Source organism: Ornithodoros turicata, chromosome 1, assembly GCF_037126465.1.
Source record: "Ornithodoros turicata isolate Travis chromosome 1, ASM3712646v1, whole genome shotgun sequence".
NCBI lineage: Eukaryota > Metazoa > Arthropoda > Arachnida > Ixodida > Argasidae > Ornithodoros > Ornithodoros turicata.
The window spans coordinates 7,470,795-7,496,456 of record NC_088201.1 but is presented as its reverse complement, the minus strand read 5'-3'; the positions used below and the strand labels follow the sequence as shown (position 1 = coordinate 7,496,456).

Below are 25,662 nucleotides of genomic sequence, written 5' to 3'. Positions count from 1 at the left end.
GCTTAGCCGTGACGTCGCATGACGCGCTTCAAGTTAGGCTCCTCCTAATGGCCAAACTCTCCCTATAAACGGCTCTGCTCTGCAGTTGCGAAAGGAACGTGTCCACATTCCTATCGTACATTGAATGGAAATACCACGGTTTGACTAGCTGAGTAGTTTGCTGTTACAAAGACCGGGGCAATCTTAGGAAATCGGGGAAAGACAGACGGGCTTTAGGTGCTCTTTTATCTTATCACGCAAGCAGGATAAAATTAGACAAAATCCCCTAAGCAGCACAATGTACTGAAAGTCGGGTGCAATGGGGGTGGCCGGTATGCGTCTTATCAATGTTCTTTAGTTTCACGGATCTGTTCAAGGCCTTCCATATACCCGTCCACCCCCATTGCACTCAACTTTCAGTACATTGGGCTGTTTGGGCCGGGACTGACAAGGGACAAACAGATATTCTTTGGGCAGCTTCATGCTGCCATACACACTGGACATCAACTTCAAAACCCATCATCCGACATCAATATCATAATCCACCACTGGACATCAACTTCATAACCCATCAACATCAAATCACGTCATTGCCCATCATTCAACATTACATCATAATACCACAACATCAAACAACAACATAGAATGGTGCATGCGATGGTGAATGATGAAAATTTAGGACCGTATTACAATTTATTGACCCGCTACAGGGGGGTAAGAAACGAGAAATGCTGTGTGTCGATGGAATGGACAGTCAGATCAGGCCACTTTTCTACTCACACATAAAAATGGTGTGGCTTAAATTTTCCTACGATGCGGAAATGAACTTTGACTTCCACTAGAAAAGCACCGTCTTCCTACCTCACCTGACCGTGTCAGCAGTGCTACCGAGCGTTGTAATCGGGAAAAAACGTGTGCACTGAGCTAATAAGTCATATTATGCTGGCCATCTAGGACGTGTCAAGATTGTGCTTGTTTAGCAGCACGATAACCCCTATCCAGGCTGCTCCACTTAGAGACAGTCTCGACTGTATACAACTGTAAAATTGTTGTCTCGCGACGTAAAGCCCGGAATTATTAACAACCGTAAAATTCCGTCCCTTACTTCCTCGACCTTTTCTCGATCGAACCCGCTCCATACTTTAGGTTGGCACAGTGTTGTGTTGAAGAGATCACGAGTTCAACATGTACAGTACGTCTGGAAAACTAACCCCCCCCCCCAAAAAAAAAGAAAAAAAAAAGAAAAAAAAAGAAACAACAGCATTCGAGTGTTCCATTCAAAAATATCTCCACTTTCCATTTTCCCGTAAAACGACACATACAAGCGAGAAAAATCTCTCGCCCGAAATTATTTTGACTAAAAGTGCGGACAAAAATAATCTTGGATGTTTAAAAGACACGACAGCTGTCCTCTCCCATAGCGCACATCGTGGTGACTTACAGCTCTGATCCAAGTGACTTTCGGAACCGGAACTCCGACGAATCGCACGTTCAGTCGGACGTCGGCCCCAATCTGAGTGACAACGCTCTGGGGACCGCGGATGATCTGTGCTGGAACGAGCTCGTCATCGTCCAACGAGGTTGGAGAGTGCACTTCGTACTGTTCCGGCGGCAAAAGGTCGGCCGGTGGCCTCCTTCTGAAATGTATGACACGTGCCATTTGGAAATCGTGAAATATAGTATGACGGGCGCTGTAGAGTATGGAACGAGCCTATGCTTATGTCAACATGAACTGACTCTTAACGATTGAGCCTCGCCTTTTGAAAATTCATTTCCACCATCACTTAATGCATTTCGTACGCGCGTTAATTTATTTGAAGAAAGTTATACAGGAAGTTTTTTTTTTTTTCATTTGCAGAACTTTTATAACAAAGCTACGTGAGCTACCTTTACAGTTTTCACAGGTGGGTTATACGGCCGGGCGGACATCCTTTCGGAAAACGTACGTAACTACTGCAAGACAAATTAAGTAATATTTAAAATAAAAAAACACATCAAAATATAATAAAAAATAAAAAAATCGTTCTAACCGTTTTTTTTCAAGTTAACGAAAACTTATTAATTAGATGTTTTCGGGGAAATGCGAGATAGCAGAACCTCAGCCTGTCATTATTTGAGCCCACCCTCTTTATTGATTATCCTGGAACGAGCACAGAGTCTGAGATATAAATCGCTAATTTTTGCTATGCGAATGAACCGAAACCGAAACCACGCACTTCTCGCGCGTAAAAGGAGCGACGGGCGTTCGCGACGGAGGGCTACGTGTTTTGTAGCGATGAAGCTGATTGAAGTAAGTGCTGATTTAATGCAACAACAAACAACGTTGGGCTAGTTGGTTGTCTTCTGTGCGCTTTTCTACCATGCTGATTTAATGGTCAGATTGACATTTTCCGGCCCAGATAAGCCAAAGGTCATATCGTTTCTGCGCTCGAGAAGTGCGTGGTTCTGGTTTCGGATCATTTGCATGTCATACACACACATATAAAGAAACGATGATGAGATGGGACTGATGCTTGCCACTGGGTGCTGTCCAAGTGCCAATTGTAGAGAATGAAGGATGATGATGGGGATGGCAGTTCAGGTGATCAAAGCACGGTGGCGGGGAGTCCCGTTGATGTCAGAAGCCCCCCAAAGTGACTGAGGCCGTGATGCATATGAGCGGGACTGGACCAGGGGCCCAGCACTTTGCCGAGGGCAAAAGGGCGGCGGTCAACTGCATGCATCCAGCTCTGCAAGATATCGCGCCCCCGCTGATAGACGGGGCAGTCCATAAGGAGGTGGCGTAGGTCAGCGCGCACATTGTACTATGTTACACAAAGGTCCGACGGCGCACAGCCAAGGCGCTGCCTCATAACTGGCGTAAGCGCAACGTTCAGTCGCATGCGGTGAAGAAGAGATGCATAGGGTAGCGGAAGGCGATGAGGAAGCGACAGTGAGAGAGACGGATTCACGGCGTGGAGCAGAGAGTAGGATGTCATGTCATGCTTCCACTGAGATCTCGTCTTGTCTGCAGAGATAGCACAGAGGAGGGCCCGACGGTCGCCTTTGGGCAAGATGATGGGGTGGGTTGATGTAAGCTGGTGACCCCGGAAAGCATGCTGGTCTGCCTTTTCATTGCCAGGTATGCACACATGACCAGGTACCTACTGTAACACTACGCAATGGCCCATGTCCAACAGCTTCTTGTAAGATTCCCGCACGTCAGCAACAATGGACATTAAAGGTCCACGGATGCCCATTGTTGCCAAACACTGAAGGGCAGCCCTGGAGTCTGTGTAGAAGACCCATGGTCGAACTGAACACTGTTCAAGCGCAATCTTGCGTATCGCAAAAGCAAAGCATGCAGCTCAGCACACGTCGAAGACGTCGGATGCGAGAGACGGGAACTGCCGGTTATGTCTTCCGATGAATTAACATAGGCGCTGCAGAGCTGGTTTTGGTCGATGAGCGGTACGTAAAAACAAAATTATCAAAATCAAAATTTAGTGATTTATATCTCAGAGTATGTGCTCGTTTGAGGATATAAAAAAAAAGACATGTGGATTCAAATAATGATTGCCTCCAACTGTGCTGTCTCCCATTTTCCTGATTAAAAACTAATTAATTAATTTTAGGTGATTCGTCGTCTAGTAGTTCCATGCGCTTTCCCACCATGATGTCCGCCTAGCCGCCTAACATGCCTGCAGAAATGGCATCAGTACTCCTCTCACAGACGGGAGACGGATGTCTCTTGAGTACTAACTACTCTTTCTTCGTACATACCATTCCATAGTTGCATATATATAATAATTATTGTCTTTTGCAATGCTTTAAAGTTTTCAAAGATTGCCGACTGTCCCCAATGTGTACCGATGCACTGGCATTGTATTTACTTCTAACCAATCACTTTTATAATTCGAGATATACGAACTTCCCCTTACGCCCTCTACAAAGACGTCACAACATAATACCCAGTGTCTGCTAAGTTTGCTTATGTTGCTTCAGCTTTTTACCATCTTACAAGGAATGTCCCCGGACATCAGGACAACGCGCGGATCGAGAGTCCACTGTTTTGTCTTCATGCCACATTTGTCTTGCATCAAAGCAACTGCGCAAGACAACGTGATGTCACGGTACAGATGACACGACAACAGACGACTTGCATAAATCTCAGGGGGAAGCGCTAAACGTCCCGGTGTTCTGTGGGAGTTTGTTCTCCTGAACTTTTTGCTGTCCCCGCGATCTCCGGCGAGCACAGTGTCTTATTCTCTGTGCGGACGTGCAATGGTGCGATGTTTTTTTCATTCTTTCAGGTTTATTGCACTGAACGGAATTGCAGTTCTGCTGCAATTTACAGCCACTGCATTCTAGTTCGACCCAAAAACATACATCGTGAAAAGTTACCTGAAAAAGGCATGCTCGCGTACACTGCGATAATTCGGTTTCGAGTCGATAGGTACGAAATAAATTCGTTCTCAGTAGATAATATACCGCCTTTACCTCAATAGACAATAGTGAGTTTTAGTATATCGTTGATAAGGTTATCGTGCCTATCAGAACCAATCGCAGTGGTGCGTGACTCAGAATCTTATCCACTGATTGGTTCCGGTTGATACGATTCGACGCAAGCCACGTTATCAACGGTCTGCTAAAACTATCTAATGATGTCCCAAATCAGCATGCTCAACATGGCAAAGGAGGGACGTGATGCTGTGCGATGGTGACATTCGCCGGCAATCAAGCTATGCGACGTACGACAGCAGTTTGTATAGTCTACGGAAGACGTAACGCGCAAATTAATTCACATGTAATCGAATCGAAATTATCCGAAAGAGTAACCCACAAACGCTTTGTCCATGACGTCATATGTAAAAAGAACGTTCCATGGTTCCCACAGGGCACAGGCAGTACGTGAGGTTCACAGCAGATGGCTCTATATATGTTTTGCAAGTCGTCTGTTCTTCACGATACTGGCGCAACACAAAAGTGATCCCCTGCACACATAACCAAGCGAACGACACAAGGTTGAAACTGGCAAATTAATATTCATATTCCACCCAAATTAAGGCTTTTGTTTAACCCAAGCTTCCATGTGGTCAGTGTATATCACTGCTTGTTTGATTCTTGCGTAGTCCACTTCCTTACATGTCTCAGAAGGAAGCGTTTTGCTTCTATGTGTTGACAGCACAGAACGTTAAACAAAACTGATACATTAATGCAGTCCTACCTGTAGTTCGTAGGGTTGCCGTTACTTAGTGGTTGTTCCGGGCACGAAGAATTCGTATCACTGAGAACTCGGGCGCATGTTTGTCCCGAGTGAATGTTCGCAAGTGTAGCAGTTTGAGCATTCTTGAACGTTGACGCATCTGAGGAGAAAATAACGTCCGGTACTACACCTGTGGAATCACTGCAGAGACGCGGGAAACCACAGTATTTGGGCACACAAGGCGGTATCGAGTCTGTCAGCATTTGCGCGTCGCTCTCAGAAGCGGTTATGGCAAAGTGCGCATGCTGTCGATTCCGGTACCAGCCAGGCATGGAAAATGTTGCATTCATCGCAGGGGAGAGCGCACCAGAAGACAACAATTGCAGACAGATTTGGACGCAGTTTTGTATAGTGCGAGGCAGAGAAATGGTAGTCCTTATAGGCGTTCGGGCATAGCGTGAGTTAGTGGAAAGCCTAGCCACGTGATGCTTCAGCCACGCTGGTAGTTCCAAATTTCCAAGCAGGAACGGGCACAACACAGAGTAAGCGTGGTCAGTAGTGCGCGCGTGGAACGAACTGTTATTCCGTCGTTTCATGCCACCGGAACACGTAGAGATAGGAAGCAGAGAAAGACAAGCTGGGACACCGTGGGTTCCTGGTAGCTGTAGCTGGTTCCGCCGTTTCACGGGGGTGCTGTGATCGGTGGCCACTCGGTCGTTCCCGTTAACCAGGGCAGCCTGGAGATCCTTCTGTTTCTCCGTCTGAAATTATGTGGGCATAAACGCATTTGAAGTATAGATCTTTACTCTGGGCAAGAGTCTTTGACAACGCGGCTTGAACCGGAGTGTTTCCGTTGAGTTGGAATTAGTGTACCATAAAGTTCTCAACATCTAAGTAGCCACCATTAAGCAGCGTGATATTATGATATTACACATTACACGTTAGTTAACCCCCCCCCCCCCAATTTTGTAGCACACTCTTTGTATTGTAATACGAGAAAGCGACAGGATTATTCAATAAAACCGGGGAACCATTCGTCTTCTGTGATAATCGTTCCGGTCTGTATTTGTAATAACCCGTTTCTGCGTGGAAAAAGTTGCTTGATAGTGCTGTCATGCAGAGGTCAAAACTTCCGTGTTTACCTAGTGCCTTCTATGTTAGCTGCATTTTGCGAATAGACCTCTTCCTGTTTGTAAACAAATGACGTCATAGTGTTCGACAGCGCTAGGGGCGAACTAGGCTAGGGGGGGGGGGAGCTAGGGGCGAACTAGAGTCACTAAATAGGAAGCAGAGTAGCGACACTGAGCCACGCCGGCGAGCGAGAACGCCATCTTGAGTCCGGCGCGGCTGCGTCGCCTAGCAACGGGATGCCAACCACCCCCTTCTCCGCCGGAGAACTGGGCGCAGTCGAGCCAGCTCGCAACCGAGGATACCGGTTTTGGATGGAGGGGACTCAACATGGACGGCGCGTTCTTGGAAGGAGAAATCACGTGACACGATCGGCCCAATCGAAGACGCGGCGGCTCCGGCGCGGAAAAGGAATGCGAACAACGTCGTGATGACGTTGGTAGACAGACGTTGGTTCCACGAATGGGAATATCGCGGCTGGCACTGCTCTCCACCACCGCTGCGCACGGTCGGTTTTTGCGGCGTACAATCCAATTTCTGCGATAATTATGACTCTGTGAATTGCTTCTTCCGGGGGTTCTAAGTTGAAAAAAAAAAAAGAAAAAAAAGAGAGAGGGATTAAAGGGACTATGAAACGATTTTTTTCTTCGTTTCGTTCGAAAGAAGACATTTTTCTGAGTCTAGAACCGAAATTTTACTTTCGTCGCGCGAGCGGATTTCTCGGGAGCGAATTTAAACGGAGCGGCGAAGGGAGGATCAGCTAGCGCCGCGCCGTGGCGAGCTGCCGAGCGGAGACGCAACGGGCAACTTGACGCGACCACGGCCGGCTCAGCAACACGTCATCGTGACGTGTTGCCGAGCCGAGGAATCCCGCCAGGAGCATGCGCCGTATGCGTTCATCGGGAGTGGAAATCTCCATGACAGCAGCTTTCGCGTGATCGGCAGATTTCGGCAGTGGCGGCAGCCACAGCGCGAGCTCGCGGCATTACTTGCCATTGTGCAACACCGGTGACGTAACGGAGAACCGAAGTGCGGTCCGTACAGTTACACCATCGGCAGGGAAATATGCGCGGGAGAGGAGGAACGCGGAAGAGACATTTCCAGCGCGCGCTCCTCGCAGAGTGGAGCGATTTCGTCCGGAAAAATTTGTGGCATATTAGTTTCTCTGCGGGAAGAACAGTTTCCATCGAAAAAAAGTATGGGGGTTCGGGAAATTTCATAGTCCCTTTAAGCTTAACCAGAATGGTCATCTGTACGGAGTGTGTCATGGCGCATTCCAGTGGCAGAGCTGGGTCAAATTTTTGACCGGGGAAGGGACAAAAACTGGTCCATTGGCAGAACCGTCTCAGACGTTGAATGTTTCATTAGCGGAGCAAGGGCAATACGTTTGCTCGAAAGCGCAAGATTTTGAGCCACGAGACCAAAGCGAATCCGGGAAAGCACGGGCTCACGCGCTATGCACAGCGCGCGCTTCGTACATTGGACAGTTGTTAGCATTCCATTGACGAAGAAAACCCGTGGGAGGGGGGGGGGGAGACTCGTGAAGGGGGTCACGTGACGCTACGTCAACTCGCAACTCGCGGGTTACTCAAGTTGCATAAAAACATACGCCCCAGGACTGAGAGTGAGAGAGAGAGTGAGACAGCGAGGGAGAAACGAAAAAGCGGCCGCACGTAAAATGGAACTCCGCAGGACGCACGCGGATATTATGTTGTCGCCCCTTTCACAATGCAATACAGAAGCTCGCTGCGGTTTCCATCTTGCGAATTACAGACCTCAGGGCTCTACTCTACAAGTTTAATTGAGACAACCAAGCTATTTTGGTTAATTAAAGAAATTAATTTTGAAAGCTCATTAAGAATAACGCTGACTGTTCAAAAATATTACGTCTAGGTAGGTCATATACAGTATAGGCCCTCTAGGTCTAAGTAAATACGTATATGCAGTGTAGTGTTTGAAGGCAAAACGTAACGTAAATGTATAAACATTTGGCCCACTTCTCGCGATGCACCCTGTATAGGTATACCCGGGGGAATGAGAAAAAAGTACTATCCCTTCGGCTCAGGTACCATTGTTGCTTTCCAGTCATCATTACAATACATTCGTCGTGACGCTCTCTGTATATATATAAACTTCCTGTACATATACGTATATATTCCCCACTTGACGAACGTGCATAAATAATAAATACCTGTTGTGTCTACTTACATGTTCAGAGATAACATTCTCGATGTCTTGCGGAGCAGGGGCCTTTACACCTGTCGGAAACACACAAGAGGTGATTCATTCTTGTAGTGATTTCAGTCGTTACGTCATGGCTGTCGCACCGTACCCCAAGGATGAACCACTATCTTTTTCAGCATATCATCAACAGGGAGTTTTAGTGAACAATCTTTGCGCGAATGGTTCGCGAACGGTATCGCGCAGGTTCACTGAGAAGAGGGAGTGGTTCAGAATGGAATCCTCTGCGGATTTTCCTCGCGTAACTAAATGTCGTACAGTGAAAAGCTCTGCTTCTTCGTGAATTAATAATAATTAATATGAATTGGAAGTAGATTTACACGTAACGGGAGTCCGCCCACACCGATGTGGCTACAGTCAAACCTCGCTTTACGAACACCCTTCGTTTCTCAGAAAATCGTTCGTAAATCGAGGTATTCGTAAATCGAGATCCGAGGTGTGCAGTGCACAAATACCTCACAAAACCACGGGAAATTGATTTGAATAAGTTTTATTTTTGAAAATACTGCGAAATTGTGCTTTGCACCATACTTTCTGCAGGGTCTATCCTGTTTAGAAGAGATGACAGAAGTCTGACACTTGACTCATCCTCCCGGTCCTCAAAGTACCGTATCGCGCGCGGATGAGACTGTTTCCAACGGCAAATATCACGCTTGTCACCGACTGAACGCCTTCTCTTAGAATGGCAAGATTTTTCCATCTCGGAGACCTGGTCCAAACTCACAACCGTTCGGCTGTAAACCCCGGAATTATTCTTTCAGGAAATGGTGAATCATGTTTGTGGAACATAGTGGCGTTGGGACATTGTATGTTTAACCTTGGCAGCATGTACTGAGGAAGTCTCATTATCCTCCGGTCCATTGGCCTGTCCTCTGTACATTCATAACGCCCGTTCGTATATCGAGGTCAGATTGGCTTGGCTATTCTGGGTCCGTTCCCTAATAATCCGTTCATAGTTCGGATATCGAGGTTCGTAAAACGAGGTGAAAATACACGGAAAAGCTTTGGTTCCCTGTGGAGCCGTTCGTAGGTTGAGGGAATTCGTATATCGAGGGTTCATAAAACGAGGTCCGACTGTATATATTACAAGCGGCACGTGCCGCAGGGTAGGACTGAGGTTAATTTACTGGAAAAAATGGCTAGGAAGCAAGCGAGCTGGTGAAGATGATGCATAATGTAAAACCCCGAGACTAGGGAAAACGAAAGGACAGAACACAACACGAAGTCTCAAACACAGCTGAAGATTGTACTTGACGTACAAGAAATATATACAAACAGAGGGAAGGGAACAACCAGTTGAGGACAAAATAGGAGGTCAGTTCGGGAGAACAAGAAGTCATAATGGAGTAAAATTTTCAGCTGTGTTTGCGATCTCGTGTTGTGTTCTGTCCTTTCGTGGTTCCCTAGTCTCGGAGTTTTACATTATGCATAATTTACTGCATTCACCTGGGATTCTTTAACGTGATCCTGAGATCTCCGACACACGGTGCTGGAGATTTCACGAACTTTCGTGAATTCTAAACAACGTGATAATCACGAATTCTTTCGTTGCCTTCTTTTGACCCCATACGATATTGTTGACCGTTATCTACGTAAGTAAAAACGAAAGTCGTCGTTGAAAAGCTACAAGACAGAGAACATCAGAATGAACGCATACACTCTAAATCTTTTCACACATTTAAAGGTGTAACAACGTGCATGGCGCACGCCTTTTTAGGTGTAATTTTGGTAACATCATAATGGAGCACGGTTTCGCACAAATTTTCTCTACTCGAGTGTTGTCTGTCCTCCAAAAATTCAGTCTTGCAACATCTCAACATTGTTCAACAGTATTGTAGACACTTGCGCGTGCTCGATTCTCGATAGCGATGCATATATGCATTAGCTCGTACCTACGATATCCAAGACATAATGAAAGCAAGATTTGCGCTGACACTTGAACTTCAGTAATGCTTTCCAAATTTTGTAAAATATCATCCTGGAGATGCAATGTTACGCAACCAGGTTGAATGTTCATAGCGCACACCTTTAAAGGTGTGAAAAAGTTTACAGTGTACGAGACTGGGAACAGCTCAATAACTTTCCGCGTCAATCTGTGCGATCTATACCTCGTACTGTCACCATACAAGACGTGGTTGCCTCCCCGCTGGGATTCCGAAGGCGGCAAGCGAAGCGGGCACTATCTTCCGGGAAGGCTTCGCGTACCAGCAGCAGAATGGTACCGCAACCGTCGAGAATCACTTGGAAATCTTGGGAAGACGGCGCCAGTGGGATTCCGTCGCGGCTCCACACAGCTGAAGGAGGGGGCTGGCCGGATACCTCGCACGATAGAGTGAACGACTGACCGTCCTCTACTGTCGTGTCGCGTAATGGAACCAGGACTTTCGGGGGTGATGGGACCACTTTCGTTTCTTTGCCTTGAAAGAGAAAGTCGGTGAGGGCACGGAGAGTTGAAGCCGTCGTGCCAGTCCACAGAGTTTTTTTTTTCTTTTTTGATTCAATCTTAACGGCTCGAAGCAATAGACGAGTTCAGAAAAGCCTAGTGCTCTTTGCGCACGCATTGCATCCTGGGCACTTGCTGAGCGGGGGAACAAAGAATAATCCTTCACATTTCGCTTTCACTGACCTTGACACGTCCTTGACAATGGACCGGTAGAGGAGAAATCGGAACAGTTTGGATATCACCCGTTTCTTTCGTATGAGTAAATTCCCACAGTTCAAAGCGACACTATAAGCACTCTGGGATTTTGTGAACTCGTCTATTGTGGCTATGAGCCGTGTACAGACGTGGATAGGCGGAGAGAGGACAGCAGGAAGGAGTGGGGAACAAGGGGGTTAGTATGCGTCCTGGGACGACTTCAAGGGGAAATGCGCCGACATTCGTCTGTTAAGTCTGCCAGGGAAAACCCAGGGAAAACCTAAGATAAGACAGTCGGTGGTAGGATTCGAACCCACCACCTCACGGTCTTCAGCACGATCTTGGCTACCACCTCACAAAGTTACGCAAAATTGTAGGTTCATTCCAGTGGCGGATCCAAAGGGGGGGGGGCGGTTGGACGATCCCCCCCAAAAAAAACAACAAAAAAAACGTCAGTTTATACATTGGATTTCTCTCTCTCCCCTCCCCCACTACGAGCTTCGACAAAGGAACCGCCCCTCCCTCACCCCCAAACCGAGTGTCTGGATCCGCCCCTGGTTCATCATTCGGGAAGGCTGCGCTGCATGTTTCACAAGTTTTTTTTACAGAACCGGCTCCTGCAGTTCGAAAATTAGTCAAAGAAATGAGATCTTATAGTGAATGAAATTACGTGAGACTTGCAAGGTGTGACTCAGCAAGCCGTATCCCGTCAATTGTTCGGAGTCGCACCGGTGAGGAATAAACGACTTCAGAAAATCCCAGAGAGCTTGGCGCCACTTTGAACTATGGGAACTTGCTTATTATAACAAAGGACGACGTGAAGGTCTCCAAGCTGCTTCGGTTCCTTCTCTCTTAGCCGACTGTCCACGAGGAGTCGAGGTCGGTTCTCCCTTGGTCATTTCATTAATCTCCCAGAATGCAACGCGTGCGCAAGGAGCACTGGGATTTTCTGAAATCCGGTCTATACTGCAAATGTGAGATGATACAGCGTGCAGCGAACATACGATGCAGGACTGCCGTAACAGATTCCCCGGAATATTCCGTCGAATTTTCTCACGGATGTTGTTTCTGATTGCCAGAAGTAGACTAATGATATGCTCCCGTCTCCCAATTCCTCAGCTTCCTGCCCCTCTCTCCATCTGTCTCCACCTGTCCACGCCACACCCTACAGACGACATGTTGTGTACACGCATGAGTTGTTTCGCGGTCACCGAATTAGAAGGACCTTTTATATATATACGTATATATAAATTTGACACTGCCGAGACAGTTCAAAGTTCCGTTGAGGAAAACGCACCTCTAACCCTAGTCACTTGCGTTGTTTCAGCACACCATTCAGCGCTAATATCTGAAATTTATTGCATCGTAGACTGTAGCATTATCTGACACTTGCAAACTTTACTCTAACTATAACATTGTAAATGCAATGCGCTTAGCTTCCCCGTTTTGTTAGGGCCCGTTCGATATTGCATACCGGTTGTTTCACGAAGTCTCCCCGGCTGAATAATTCGTAAACAGGTGGTGCTATCGAAAAGTGTTCTTTCTAGTCATCATCGCTGAGACATCGGCCAAGACCGTAGTGAGCGGCTCATTTGCATCACTTAGGAACTATAAAGTGAATGGCAAACGTGTAGAAACCGTACAGTTTTCTGAAAGCTTGTAACCTGGCCGACTTGTAACAGATACGTAGTTCTGCTGTATATTGACCATTTTTTCAGCAATCGAGTTTTGCTACGCAAAGCAAGCTAGCAAGACTCCAGAAGCGCCCCAACAATGAGGCGACTCGCGCGCTATGTATTGAGAACGCAAGCAACCAGACGATGTAGTGCGTTTCTCGCAAGTGCAGTAAGCATTTCATTGCGAAGGTGCGCGGTTTGTGTATTCCGGGACACAAGAACGCAAACCACACATTCGTTTGAATCACTTGGATACGAGGTTTTACAAACAGCAGCGATACAGCGAGCAGACGACACAGAGACGCGGAGAGAGAGAAAGACCAACAGATGGCGCAGATCACCTCACAGGCACGGAATTCGGACGTTACAACCGTTAACAGTTTAAACCGAACTTTCCAACCGAGCTGTTGTAAAAGAAAAAAAGAAACGTCAAATGGTGACTAGTAACCTGTCTTAAATGCGTTACGTTGTACTTCAGTATCACGTGATGTCTGTCCGCCAATCCGGGGCTGACTACAACTTTGTTCTTTGCGAACGTTGAGGGTCGCCACCTTTTGAGTTTCTAAAAGTGTTCAAAATGAATTAGTGCGAAAAACTGAGACGTGATGACGTGTGTGTTTGTGTGTGATCACACAGCCAAGTTCTACATGATGGTATCTTTAAACATTGTGGTTATATTGCACTTTACAGTTCCTTTAAATAAAACTCCTAACTTTTAAATTTTACTTCGGACGCTATAGGAAGCACTGTTTTACCGACACGAACCCTCAGCGAAAAATGTTCCAGAAGAAAACCCATGTCGACACTTTGGGATTGTTAGAATAAGCAATAGACCTCTCCCTGTTTGTAAGCAAACGACGTCACAGTGTTCGACAGCGCCACCAATTTGGTAGAGTTGAACTACGCTCGAAGCTAGGGGGCGAACAAGGTCACGCCCGAAAGTCACGGTCAGGCCTCCACAGCTCCCCGCATTTGCGGCAGTAGAAAAATAAAATAACGTCACAGTCACGTGGTCTTACATCGTCAGGCATCATGACGGATGCCCATTGGCCAAAGGAGGATGCGCGCTCCGGGATTGGTTGATAACGTTTCGAAATATCTGACAGCTCACTTTTCGCGGGCAGTCTGGGCAGTCGGCCAGGAGGGCAGCTCCAAGCGAGCTCGCTGCGTCACCGCGGCTCGCCGATGGCGGTTGACCACAACGACCAAAGAGGAAGTGTACGCGCGGGTTTGTTCGTGAGCTATAGTGACTCTGGCCATGTACTGATCTCTGATAAAGTGTCAACCTACGGACATTCTTGCCGGGTCGGAACTGGAATGCTTGGTAAGCTGACGCCTGAGGAACACTTTCGAGCGCTGTCGCATTTTCAAATACAGTGACTAAGAAGAGAGTGTTCGTAACGACAAAAGTATTTCCCGTGACTGTGTGACCTACGGTGCATCGCCAGAATGAGAAGAAGATGTTCATCTGTGAAACGCACGCACTCGTGGACTTCGCTCGCCTCCAGAAGTAGACTGTATGTGTGCTTTGCAAGTTCGAACTTGGTTTGGTTGCTGTCTATTCAAGGAACGAAACGTCCTGTACGCACGGTGAATATATGAGTCAAGCATTTGAGTTTATACGTTGCATCAATAAATATGTATTTCGCCTATCAAAAATGTCTTAGTTATTTTGGAATAACGGGCGCAAGGTATGAAAACCAGTAGAAGTCAATGGCAGCCAGGGCCGGCCGAAAGCCGAGCCAAACTGAGAGGTTGCTGATTGGTTGGCTGCTAGGCATCACGACGCATTTTCATTGGTCGTATGTCCAGTGTTGCCTGAATTATCTCAAACTATGGGCTCTATGGGGAGCTGTGGGCGCCTGTCACGGTCTTGAGGGGATTACGATGGTCCCTGAAAGGGACGCGACCTTCGGTCCTACGTTTCTTTCAATAGGAGGCAGCGAACAAGTGCCCATTCCTGGAACCCAGCCCTCCCCTTCCAATTTGTTTCGGTTTCCGTCTGTCTACCAACGTCATGATGACGTTTCTCGGGTGGAGGTCTATTGACGACCTGCACCCCTACGTCATTGATTATGTAACGCCGCCGCGCAAAGCATGCTGGTGGGCACTATCAGCTTTATCAGCCTATCAGAAGACGCGTTTGTCCCGCTTCTTGCCTACCACAGCAAATTCTTCAAAGTCTTCTCGTGACGTCGCATGTTTGTAAACAGAGGTTCGTCTATTGGTTTCGGTTAGTTTTCATATTTCTTGCGCGGAGCAGAGTACAGGTTGGGACAAAAGTTTACGAAACACGCCAGCGCTTTACTTTTTCTTTGATGCGACACCCTAGCGGCTGGCGGAAGCGGGTAAGTCCACCGTTTCGGAGGGGTGGAAGGGTGCGCTGTTAGCGACACACAGCGATATGCTTCCTCTTCCAGACACACGCAAGCGACACCGGAACTGCCACTATGTGTCTAAATGCGCACCCTTCCACCCCTCCGAAACAGTGAACTCACCTGCTTCCGCCCGCCGCTAGGGTGTCGCTTCGAAGAAAAAGTTTGCCGCTCGCGTGTTCCGTAAACTTTTGTCCCAACATGTACCAATGTGCTCTTTCACTCTGCTAGCTGTCCGGCTGCCAATGGTGACGGAAGGTTCGGAACGGACCATCGAACTCTCATAATAACTAGAAGCCAAGCCAGCGAAGAGGAGCATTTCAGCATGTGAGCCGCCATGATGGATACGGTAGGCCCACGACCTACTAGATTATAACGACCACGTCAGGCGCACCCCTCCCATGCGCCGCATTTTTGGAAGGCAGCGGTGGCGCTTCTGATCGTCCTTGTTATTGCTTCCTCAACTTCTACAATACTTTGTACTTCAGCTTACCTCAGTATTTCTGTACAAGCTGTGGACTTCCACAGATGTTTAACTCTGAGGTTGATTATTATCATCATTCTACGCGTTTTCATAGGAGCTATCGCTGTCGTCTGCTATGGTTGTCGTACATACGCTTCTGCGAGTTCAGAATTCAAATTTCCATCGTCCAATCGTGCGCCAGTCTGCCAGGGCGCGTCAGTAGCGCCCCTGGCGGATCGTGCGGACAGGCACCTCATAGGGTTTGCTGATTGTGACATGGTCGTTATAATCTAGTAGGTCGTGGGTAGGCCTAGCGTGTTACGAACGGTGGCACCTACGAGTTCCCTGTGCGCCGTTGTTTCATGTTGCAGCACAAGGTTTAAACCGTACGATACTCGTTCCCTATAGAGAATCCAAGCGTACAGGTGATCGCAGGCAAAACAAACACACTTCGCGCACGGCTTGGCACGCGGAGCAGAGCGGAAGCGGAAGCGACTTGCATTGGATTGGTCACCATTGCGCCGAATGTGCTTGGTCTTCACACGTGGAGAGGCGGAATCCGGCCCAATCCAAAATATCGATCATGGCGCCTCCCGGACTTGGACGTTGGGAGAGGGTCTTGCCTCGGTACAACTACTTTGCCTCTCACGCATCACTCTCTCTCCCAGCTTTTCTGCTAGCCTTTCTACTTATGATTTCTATGGACCAGACCGAAGAGAGGCTTCGGTACATTCGTCCCCATCACGATAAAGGCACGCTCTGCGGCGGTCCCTTGTTTTCCGTCACCCCCGCGTGTGAATCACGCGGATCAACACGTAATTGGCAGTCCAGTACCTGAGTGAAAGGGCGCATTGGTAGGCTGCTCCGCACAGGAAACATGTATAAACCGAAAATTACTCTAAACCAGGGTGTCGAACCAAACCCGAACCTGAACCGAAAACCGTACCCGAACCGTTAATTTTGCCGGAACCGTACCCGAACCCGAACCGAAATTTTCATGACACTGTTGAACCCGAACCGGAGCAGAACCGTAAAAAGTAATAGCGGTAACCGGTTCGCAACAAAGCGGTTCGGACATAAAAGAAGTCAGCATAAGAGTTCCTCTCAATCCCAGAACGAAGACACATTGGTATCAGCATCACGCGTCCACATCATGAATTTCGGAAATTTTCACCTAGCAGACAAACGAGGACGTATAGGAAGTATACTCTCAGCGTCTTTTTAACACGCTAAAGCGCAGTTGTCCTTGTGAGCGCCGTGTCTAGCGCCCCACGCACGCGCTGCGGCGTCTACTCTTCAGAGACGAGGCGCCAAGCGGACGAATGAAACAGGAATGGAGTAGGCCAGTTATGTAGCTCTATAGGACGAATATGTGATTAAGTAAGCTCCCAACATTTCCCTTTACACGTGAGCAGTAAAAGTTAAACAAGTTAGAAACATGAGAAGTGGAGAAGTAGCGTACGCAGAACAGTGCCTGTTTGATTGGTCGTGGTTTGAAAAGTAAATGCAGTTACGCTTATTGGTAATGCAGTTGTGTCGTTGCCTTTGCCTTTGTGTTGTGGATTAACTAGTACACTGCTGTGAGCTGGGACAGCGTAAGGCTGGCAGGCTTATTTTCGACATGCTTCAGTACGGTTTCAGATCGATTCACGCTGCGAATGCAGTCTGCCGGCAAGTACCGTCGTCTATGTAACGCTGTCCATCTTATTAGGCTTCCTTTAAGTGTATCTTGCTGGCACAGTGCGTGTGAAAAAAGATTTTAGGAACAGAAAGTAGCAGGTCTACGACCGCTTCATCCATTTCTCCTTTCTCTCGCCAAAGGGAGTACCTGACCGCCAAAAACGTCAATGCAGACAAGAGCGGTACGCTATTAGCCACGCATTTCCTGATAAAAGCAGGTTTATGGAACATATAAAATAGAAGCGTTGAACCGGTTCGTGAACCGGTTCGAGGTTGAGAACCGGTTTTCGAACCGGTTCGGTTTTTGGCATGGCCGAACCGGAACTGAACCGGAACGAAATCAAAGCAACGCGAACCCGTACCCGATTGTTTCCGGTTCGACACCCTACTCTAAACATCCCTAAGTGTCGACGCGGGCTTTTTCTGGAACATTTTTCGCCGGAGGTTCCGGTCGATAAAACAGATGTTGCGAAAGCGTCCGAAGTAAAATTTAAAATTTAGGTGTTTTATTTGATTAATGAGTGCATGCAAATGAGCCACTGCACTGCTCAGTTCTTGGCCGATGTCTTAGGGAGGCTAACTGAAAAGGATTTTCGATAGCGCCACCTGTTTACGAATCATTGAGCCGGGGAACCTTCGTGAAACACCCGGTATATTGCAGATATATTTCATTACGATATACAGGGTGCGTCACGTAAGACTGACCAGAATTTTTATTTAAAAAAAAAAGAGCTACGGGAGCAGCATAGATGTTGTTTTTGCAGTTGAGTTCTACGGTCAGACGGACATCCTCTGGAAGAGAGTATGCAACTACCAGATGACTAATTACCCGAAATTCATTAATTAAACTTTTAATTAAGGAATTTCGGGCAAAAGCGAGATAGCAGACTGAGAGACTATCCTCCTTGAACACCATTCCACGTTTAAAAAATCCTGAAACACGCACGCGCGCTAAAATATCCATCCCCGGAGTTCTTGTACGCAAATGAGCCGAAACCGAAAAAGCGCACCTGAGAAGCGCATCGCCCACGCCGACGGAGGTTTATCCGGGCCGGAAAACGGTTTATCTGGCTAGCTGAGCGGAAAGTACCGTATTTTCACGCGTATAAGCCGCAGCGCGGATAAGCCGCAGGACGCGTTTTTAGGAACGTTTTGAAAAATTTCCGGCAGGTAAGCCGCACTCGCAGATAAGCCGCGGGCAATACGAGACGACTCCTATGTGCGACAAAGGAGACCATAGAGTAATGCCATAAACCCTGTGGTCCATACTCCGGGATCGGCATAGTGTACAAGAAAGGAGGTCAGTTCTAGAGCAGTGTTTCCCAAACTTTTGGCGGTGACGGACCCCCGGAAGCGATGAGAACCAATTCACGGACCCCCCCCCCCCCCCCCACACACACACACCGTCACAACCAGTGCATAACTAGCAACCTCGTCAGCTGCTGCGTGCTTTCGATACAGCTTCAGAAACGATTCCGGATTGGTTTCTTCTTGTTTGTATGTGTATGACGCGGACAAACGTGCATTGCAGGACATTTCTATCAGAAATTAGAAACTAGCCGTTGAAGCATGCTCGTAGCAATTTTGGAAGTTCTCGGTCTTTGGAAATCGGGCAGCATGTACGAGCGCGTGTTTGTGGGGACGAAAATCCTCACTGAAATGTGAGAGACGGTCGCGGACCCCCACGGACACTCTCGCGGACCCCCAGGGGTCCGCGGACCACACTTTGGGAAACACTGTTCTAGAGTTCTACCAAGATCGGATTGTGGTGCCCTTGTTGGGCGCTTTTCATGTATTGATGGGTCAGTGGTCTTCCAGAAGGCATGAATCACTGTCACCACTTTCGTTAAAGCTGCATGGGGGAAATCTACTCGAATGTGGACCCATCCCTGTTAGGCACTGTTCGTGCATCAGCAGGGCAGTGCTATTCCAGAGACACTATCGACCCTTTCGTTAAAATCAGTGTATGGGGAAAATACCTGAAAAAAAAAAAAAAGTCATCAGATAACCCGCACCGGTGGATAAGCCGCACAGCGCCCATGTGAAAAAAAAAAAAAAATCGCGCATAAGCCGCGGCTAATACACGTGAAATTACGGTACTCCAATTATCTTCACCGCTCCAATCACGTGGCCATCTGACGTGAAATGAGCGCTGTACTCCCCGCGTTACCGGTCGCCGCGATTACGGTTTCGGCTCATTCGCATATCAAAATTTCGGGGATGGATATTTTAAAGGTACTCTGTAAAGCAGCAGGCATACAATTTTATACTGCTGGCGCATTTTACAGGCTGGGTGCTCAGTATACAAACGCCACAAATTTCGTTAAAATCCATCTCGTAGTTTCTTAGAAAATTCAGATTTAATGTTACGGGCAACCCTGTGTCTAAGACCCGACACGAATTCCGCAGTTCCCCCTTGTATGGCGGCGAACATAAACATGCCAATAACAATGGGAGTGTACAGCGACATCTGTGGACCGCTACCACCACCACGTCGGCTTGCCTGACGTGGTGCATTTTTGCGTGGGTGACTCTCATGGTGTTTCTGCTGACAGTTTGTTAGGCATTTCCACGATGTACCAATGTTCTTGCATTTTGAAATAATATATGTCAGGAACTATCTCGTTTGAACAAACTTAAGTTCATGAAACCGGCTACTTAGCCCATGACGTAGCCGATACAAGGTTGGGGACATGTAACACTTTTGCTCGACGAATAGGCGATTGTTTCCCACCAGGCGTCGCCCCTCGTCTTTTCATCGCAATTACAGTCGTGATTAAAAAATATTTAGAATTTTTTTGTCGCACATAAAATTTGCAGTGTGGATTTCTTTCGGAATAAGCTTTCAAATGCCGCTGCCAATATCAACAGCTTGCCTGCTGCTTTACAGTACCTTTAACGCACGTGCGGGTTTCAGGATTCGTTAAACGTGAAATGGCTCGCAACCAGGATAATCCCTCAATCCGCCATCTGGCTTTTGCCCGAAATCCCCTAATTAAAAAGTTGATTACTGAATTTTAATTAATTAGTCATCTCGTATAGTTGTACACTTTCTTCGAGAGGATGTCCGCCCTGCCGTAGAACTCAACTGCAAAAACACCATCTATGCTGCTCTCATAGGTTTTTTTTTTAAATAAAAATTCTGGTCAGTCTTACGTGAAGCACCCTGTATACGAGAATAAGAATAAATCTGAAAAGAATGGGCCAATGACCGAGAGCTAAATTCCGCTCAAAGCCTTCATTTGCGACGCGCTCACTCTCACCAGTGACTTCCAGATGCGTCTCTACGCAGGCGACCCCAGAAGGATTGCTCAATTCCACGCGGTAGAGCCCGGCATGTTCCAGCGTGACAGCTCCCACGTCCAAGCAGCAGAGGTTGTCCTGCAGGTAAGTGACGGTGGCGTCCTTCGGATCCTTGCCGTCGTGAGTGTATCGGACGCGGGGCTGAGGTTCACCACTGACGAGGCACAGGAAGCGAACGTGCGAGCCTTCGGGTACCGTCTTGCTGCGGGGTGCCATCAAGAACCGCGGAGGTCCAGCCATCAGCCCGCCACGCTTTCCAGCCACGCCGCCGGCAGGGCGGCTGCTGTGCCTGCTCAGAAAGGAAAGTGTTTCGAAGCACACTATGTAGAACACTGTAGGAGAAAAAGTGTGACGCCGAAGATCGACGGAAAAATCAGAAGGAAAGAAATAGCTGGAATTGATCCAGGACAGAAGATAATTTACTACTTTCTAAGCATAGACCTTTGCGCTTTCGGAAAAGGCGACACTTACGTTAAACCAACACACTCCGCATGATCTCGCACTTTGCGCCATCCCGTAAACGCCGTTCAGAAGTCATTTATGTACCGAGCGCTTCGTATCAAACCGAGAACAATAGCAATATCTCCCAGATGGTGCCAGAGGCTTGGCGTGAGGTGTTAGCATGAAGCATTATAACAACACAAACGCAAACAAATGTTCCAATGTCTCTCCCTATTATTTTTTTCGCCAACATCAGCACCACAATGTCACGCGAATATTTCACTCGTTTCACAGAACTCCTAACAGAAACATCTTTCCCTCGTCCTTATTCTGTCGCAGCTTAGCTCTCTCCTTGAAGACAAAGAAGTGAAAAAAAAAAAAAAAAAAAAACAGGGGACACGAACAGGCACACGCGAGCGGCAATGCTGTTCTTTTCGTGAAGCGCGAGTAAATTTTTGCCATCGCCCGGCTTCAATTGAATTTCATCCTAATTATTCTAAGGTTTTACAACTGAAGCGTAATATACATACAAAAAGAACAAAAGCCAGAAGTCACAGTCTACAAGATTTGCACACCTGTTCGTGTTCGATGGAGAGCCCTCTAAAACGTACACCAGTGAAATGAACTTGCAGAACAAACAGGCTCACATTTGTTCACATGTACAGTGTACACGTACGGCACGGTAGACTGACCGACCAAGAGGAGCTTCCCTTGACTCGATACGCAAGCAACTATGCGAGTACTACGAACAGTGTTTGCCCCTAAAATCCTGTGTCCACCACACCAAAAAGTATAATTCATCTATGGATAATTTAAAATTAGTGATCGATATTTTCGTTATTAATTCTGCAATAAGAATAATAATAATTATGCTGTAATCCACTTGTTATACCGAATATTGTGATTTATTACGTACTAGCGCGTTTTCGCCATGGTATACATATTCCTTTGGGTAATCCAGTGAGTGCGAGTAAACAAAAACGGATATTATTATAATTACTACGCACATTTTTAATCTGTAGAATTCGGATACCGTTCAAATAAAACCTGACATGCCCCTTATATCAACTCGGGCGATCCACGTATAAAAAATTTTGGAAAATACCCTAAGCGATCCAAGCTAATCAAATAACCTGTCCTTCATGTAGTAATGCCTTGTAGTAGAGAAAAAAAAAACAAAAAAAAACATATACACGCCCTACATTAGTATCGGAAAGCGAGTGAGAGACGACAATACATGCCATCCCAACAGATACTGATATAAGCAGCAATCCGAAACATAATACCGTTATACCCACTGCGACATCATCCAGAACGAGTAATTACATTTTCCGTCGTCTGGCCTCTCAGACAAAGAACAAATATTGTACTGTGTAAATATTGTTTTTTTTTTTTTTTTTCCACAGCGTCAGCTGTTAAGGGCAGACCCACCAGAGATCGCGTGGTCGTCCGTAGCAAACGCACGTCACGTGACCGCCGAGGTTTCGCTTTATGTACCATCCACAGAATCTTGGCCGTCAAGCTGTCCACAAACGCGATACACCCGAGATCACGTGGTCGGCGGCAGAAAACGCGCGTCACGTGACCCCCTTTCTCGCTTTCTAGCGATAACAGTCGAAACATAATGACCTCAGTTTTTTTCACTACCAAGTATTGAGACGTCCAGCGATACGATCTAAACTTGGAATGTACTTGATGAGTAGTTTAAAGTAATCTGTAAATTACTTTAACTGATTATTTACTGGATTAAATTACTGGATTAATGGATTTACTGATTAAAGTAATCTGTAAAGGACTTTGTATTTTTCTTTAAGTACAGTTGTAGTATGGTACTTTGTACTGCAACAGGCGCTAGGTACTTGGTACTTTACTTCACTGGTGAAGGCACAGCGTATGATACCAGGGGTAACATTATGAAGGCACGACCGGGTTGGCCGACAGACATCGTATGATGATGAATCATTTCAAACAATGTATTATAAAAACCATTAAACACTGATTCACGCACAGCTGGCTGCTGACAATCGCATTACAATTGTGTAACCGTTCGTTATTTTTTTGTATAAATTGTTGTAACCACATGCTCTTACATTGCTTACCTCTCATCGTGACAGAACAATGCATAATGAGTCTAGTTTGATTTGAAACAGTGACTTATCCAGCCCCCTAACACTCCAAACGCTTGGCAACACCAGCCCCCTAAGTTTTTTCCTGTGTAGTACTGTTCCTGTGTAATTGCACCCTCGATATTTTGCAACCGCCCCGAGGTTACGGTTCTGGATAAAGTACTGATTTGAATGATCCAATATTACTGAGGACACAGGGGCGAAGTGAGGTGATCCTCAGTAATATACAGAAGATACACAGAAATATACAAGGGGCAGGACAAAATCAACCATAAAACCTTGTGCCTCACACCGGCTGTGCCGTCTGAGGTTTTCCCTGGGTTTTCCGGCAGACTTTTCAGACGAATTTCGGCACAGTTCCCCTTGAAGCCGGCCCAGGACGCATACTAACCTCCCTGTCCCCCACTCCTTCCTGCTGTCCTCTCTCCATCTGTCAGTGTCTGTACGTGCCTCATAGATGCCGAATTGATGCCATTGCAATCCAGGTGTCTCACGCGGTATTCCCCTAAAATATTGTTTCTCACTACGTGGCGCGGAAGTATCGTAAAATTAATTTCTAGTTCTGAGAAGCGTGACGTCATGGGGTGTGCAACCTGCCACGCGCCTGGTGACATTTCCGTCCCCCTCACCACAGCTGCCAGCAGTCTTCCAACGTCGGGCGGAGATGGGAAAGTACGTGCGCGAGCTGTTGCTAGGAGACACGCGACGGAGCTCGCGGTGACGTCACTTCCTCTTGGAGGATGCAAAACTGTCAAGTTTTGCGGCTTCGTTCGAAAATTCGAGGAAGCAGTCTTCGAGCTGGTTGATTTCTACTAATACGGTCCAAATGCAGAAGTGCACCACCAATACAAAACCTTCTTGCCAATAAGTACACGCAATATGTCGGTGGGTCGGTTGGTAGCGAGTCCGCCTATGCTGACCCCAAGTTTGCGGGCTCAACCTCACTCCCGCCTGTGAACGCCGGCAACTTCGTGGCAGGGTACAAATTACTTAGACACGCCGTTTTCGGCGGGGGACGTTAGCAGTGTGCCACTGTGCTGAGATTTCGGAGCACGACCCCCGAGATGGGAAAAATTAATCCATAGACAAATGGCGTCGCTCATAATCATAGTTGTCTCGCAACGTAACTGAGCCACAAATTATCATTATTATCCTTTTGTTATTCCGTGTTAGCGCCGCGAAGCAACTGTGGCCATAGCGGCGTACAGACGTGGATCGATGGAGAGAGAGGACATTAGGAAGGAGTAGCGGACAAGGGGGGGGGGGGGGGTAAGTGAGCTTCCTGGGCCGACCTGAAGGGAAACTGTGCCGATATTTGTCTGCGAGGTCTGTCAGAAACCCAAGGAAACCCTCAGACGGCACAGCCGGTGGTAGGATTCGAACCCAGTTCCTCCAAGCCTTCAGCACGACCTTGGCTTCCACCAATGAGCGGACGCTTTTGCCCGCTCGGTCATGCCGCTGATGAAATTATCATTATCACGCGCAATATGTAACGGAATCCCGTTTTTACGTGAGTGCTTTCCGTGCTTCTCGTTTGCTGGAGTCCTGGGGATGACACACGTTCGAAGGTAGTTTCCACTGCTTCTCTAATCGAGGCGACGTTGCCGGCCTCAGTGACCTCACACTTCTTTTAACGCACCTGTCTCTGGACCGCTTTGAAGGCCACCGCTGTCGCTTCCATAATTGCCGTGGTTTGATTGACATCTGGAACATCATGCGTGGCCTCCAGCTCACTGAGGCATTGATCGATTCTGACTTAAGGCCAACAAGTGCTAGAGGAAGAGAAGTCTACAGAAGAAAAATCCCGCTCCCAACTAAGTAACGAGCTCTGTCGCAACCACGGGGTCGCGTAAGTATCGTCGTTACACTGTGGTACACTGACGTATGCAACTTCCCTCCGGACAATATAAATACTCCAACGAGAAAATATCCCCACGTGCGACAGATGTCTTGCTTACCGAACTGACTGACTTTCCAGACGGACGAATAAATTTCACAATTTCTTCTCTTTTCACACGTTTGAAGCTAAGTAAAGCAGCTTCTGTATAGTCTCTGCCCCGTTGAGGAATGCAAAGTGGCCTTACGAGTAAGAAATAGAAGGAATGTGTTGAGGAAGATTAAGATCAGCGTGGGCGGGAGCTTGTGCTCGTGTTACTCGAGCTTGATCGTGAATTCCTGTTCTTGCTACCGTCGGGATAAGTAAAGCTTTGCCTAGCTTCCCGCTCGTACGCTCTTCCTCTACCTAAGATGGGGTGACTTCGCCAATACTCCTGGCGGTTACCGTGGTACAGGGAGCATTCCAATGAAGACTATTGAGGGATGAAAGGTGAAAGTCACTGGAAAGGTTAGCCAGCTGTAGGACTCGAACCCACATCTTTTGGATTGCCGGTCCAGGGGGCTTAATCGCTTCATCGTCGCTACGGTCGT

At 47.3% G+C, this 25,662-nt stretch overlaps 1 protein-coding gene across 4 annotated transcripts in view; it reads right to left on the bottom strand.

Moving 5' to 3' along the window:
- Positions 1 to 1,321: 1,321 nt before the first annotated feature.
- The window catches only part of LOC135377411 (myosin light chain kinase, smooth muscle-like), a 78,745-nt gene continuing 54,404 nt past the window's right edge, over positions 1,322 to 25,662 (bottom strand). For 3 of the 4 annotated variants that reach the window (XM_064609792.1, XM_064609790.1, XM_064609789.1), the window contains exons 2-6: positions 20,629 to 20,957; positions 10,642 to 10,950; positions 8,501 to 8,550; positions 5,186 to 5,925; positions 1,322 to 1,616 (exon numbers count right to left, since the gene is read on the bottom strand). In XM_064609792.1, coding sequence (XP_064465862.1) covers positions 1,337 to 1,616; positions 5,186 to 5,925; positions 8,501 to 8,550; positions 10,642 to 10,950; positions 20,629 to 20,908 — 1,659 coding nt within the window. In that variant the 5' untranslated portion in view covers positions 20,909 to 20,957 and the 3' untranslated portion in view covers positions 1,322 to 1,336. The remainder of the gene's footprint in view (positions 1,617 to 5,185; positions 5,926 to 8,500; positions 8,551 to 10,641; positions 10,951 to 20,628; positions 20,958 to 25,662) is intronic. The other variant, XM_064609793.1, reaches the window with a different exon arrangement.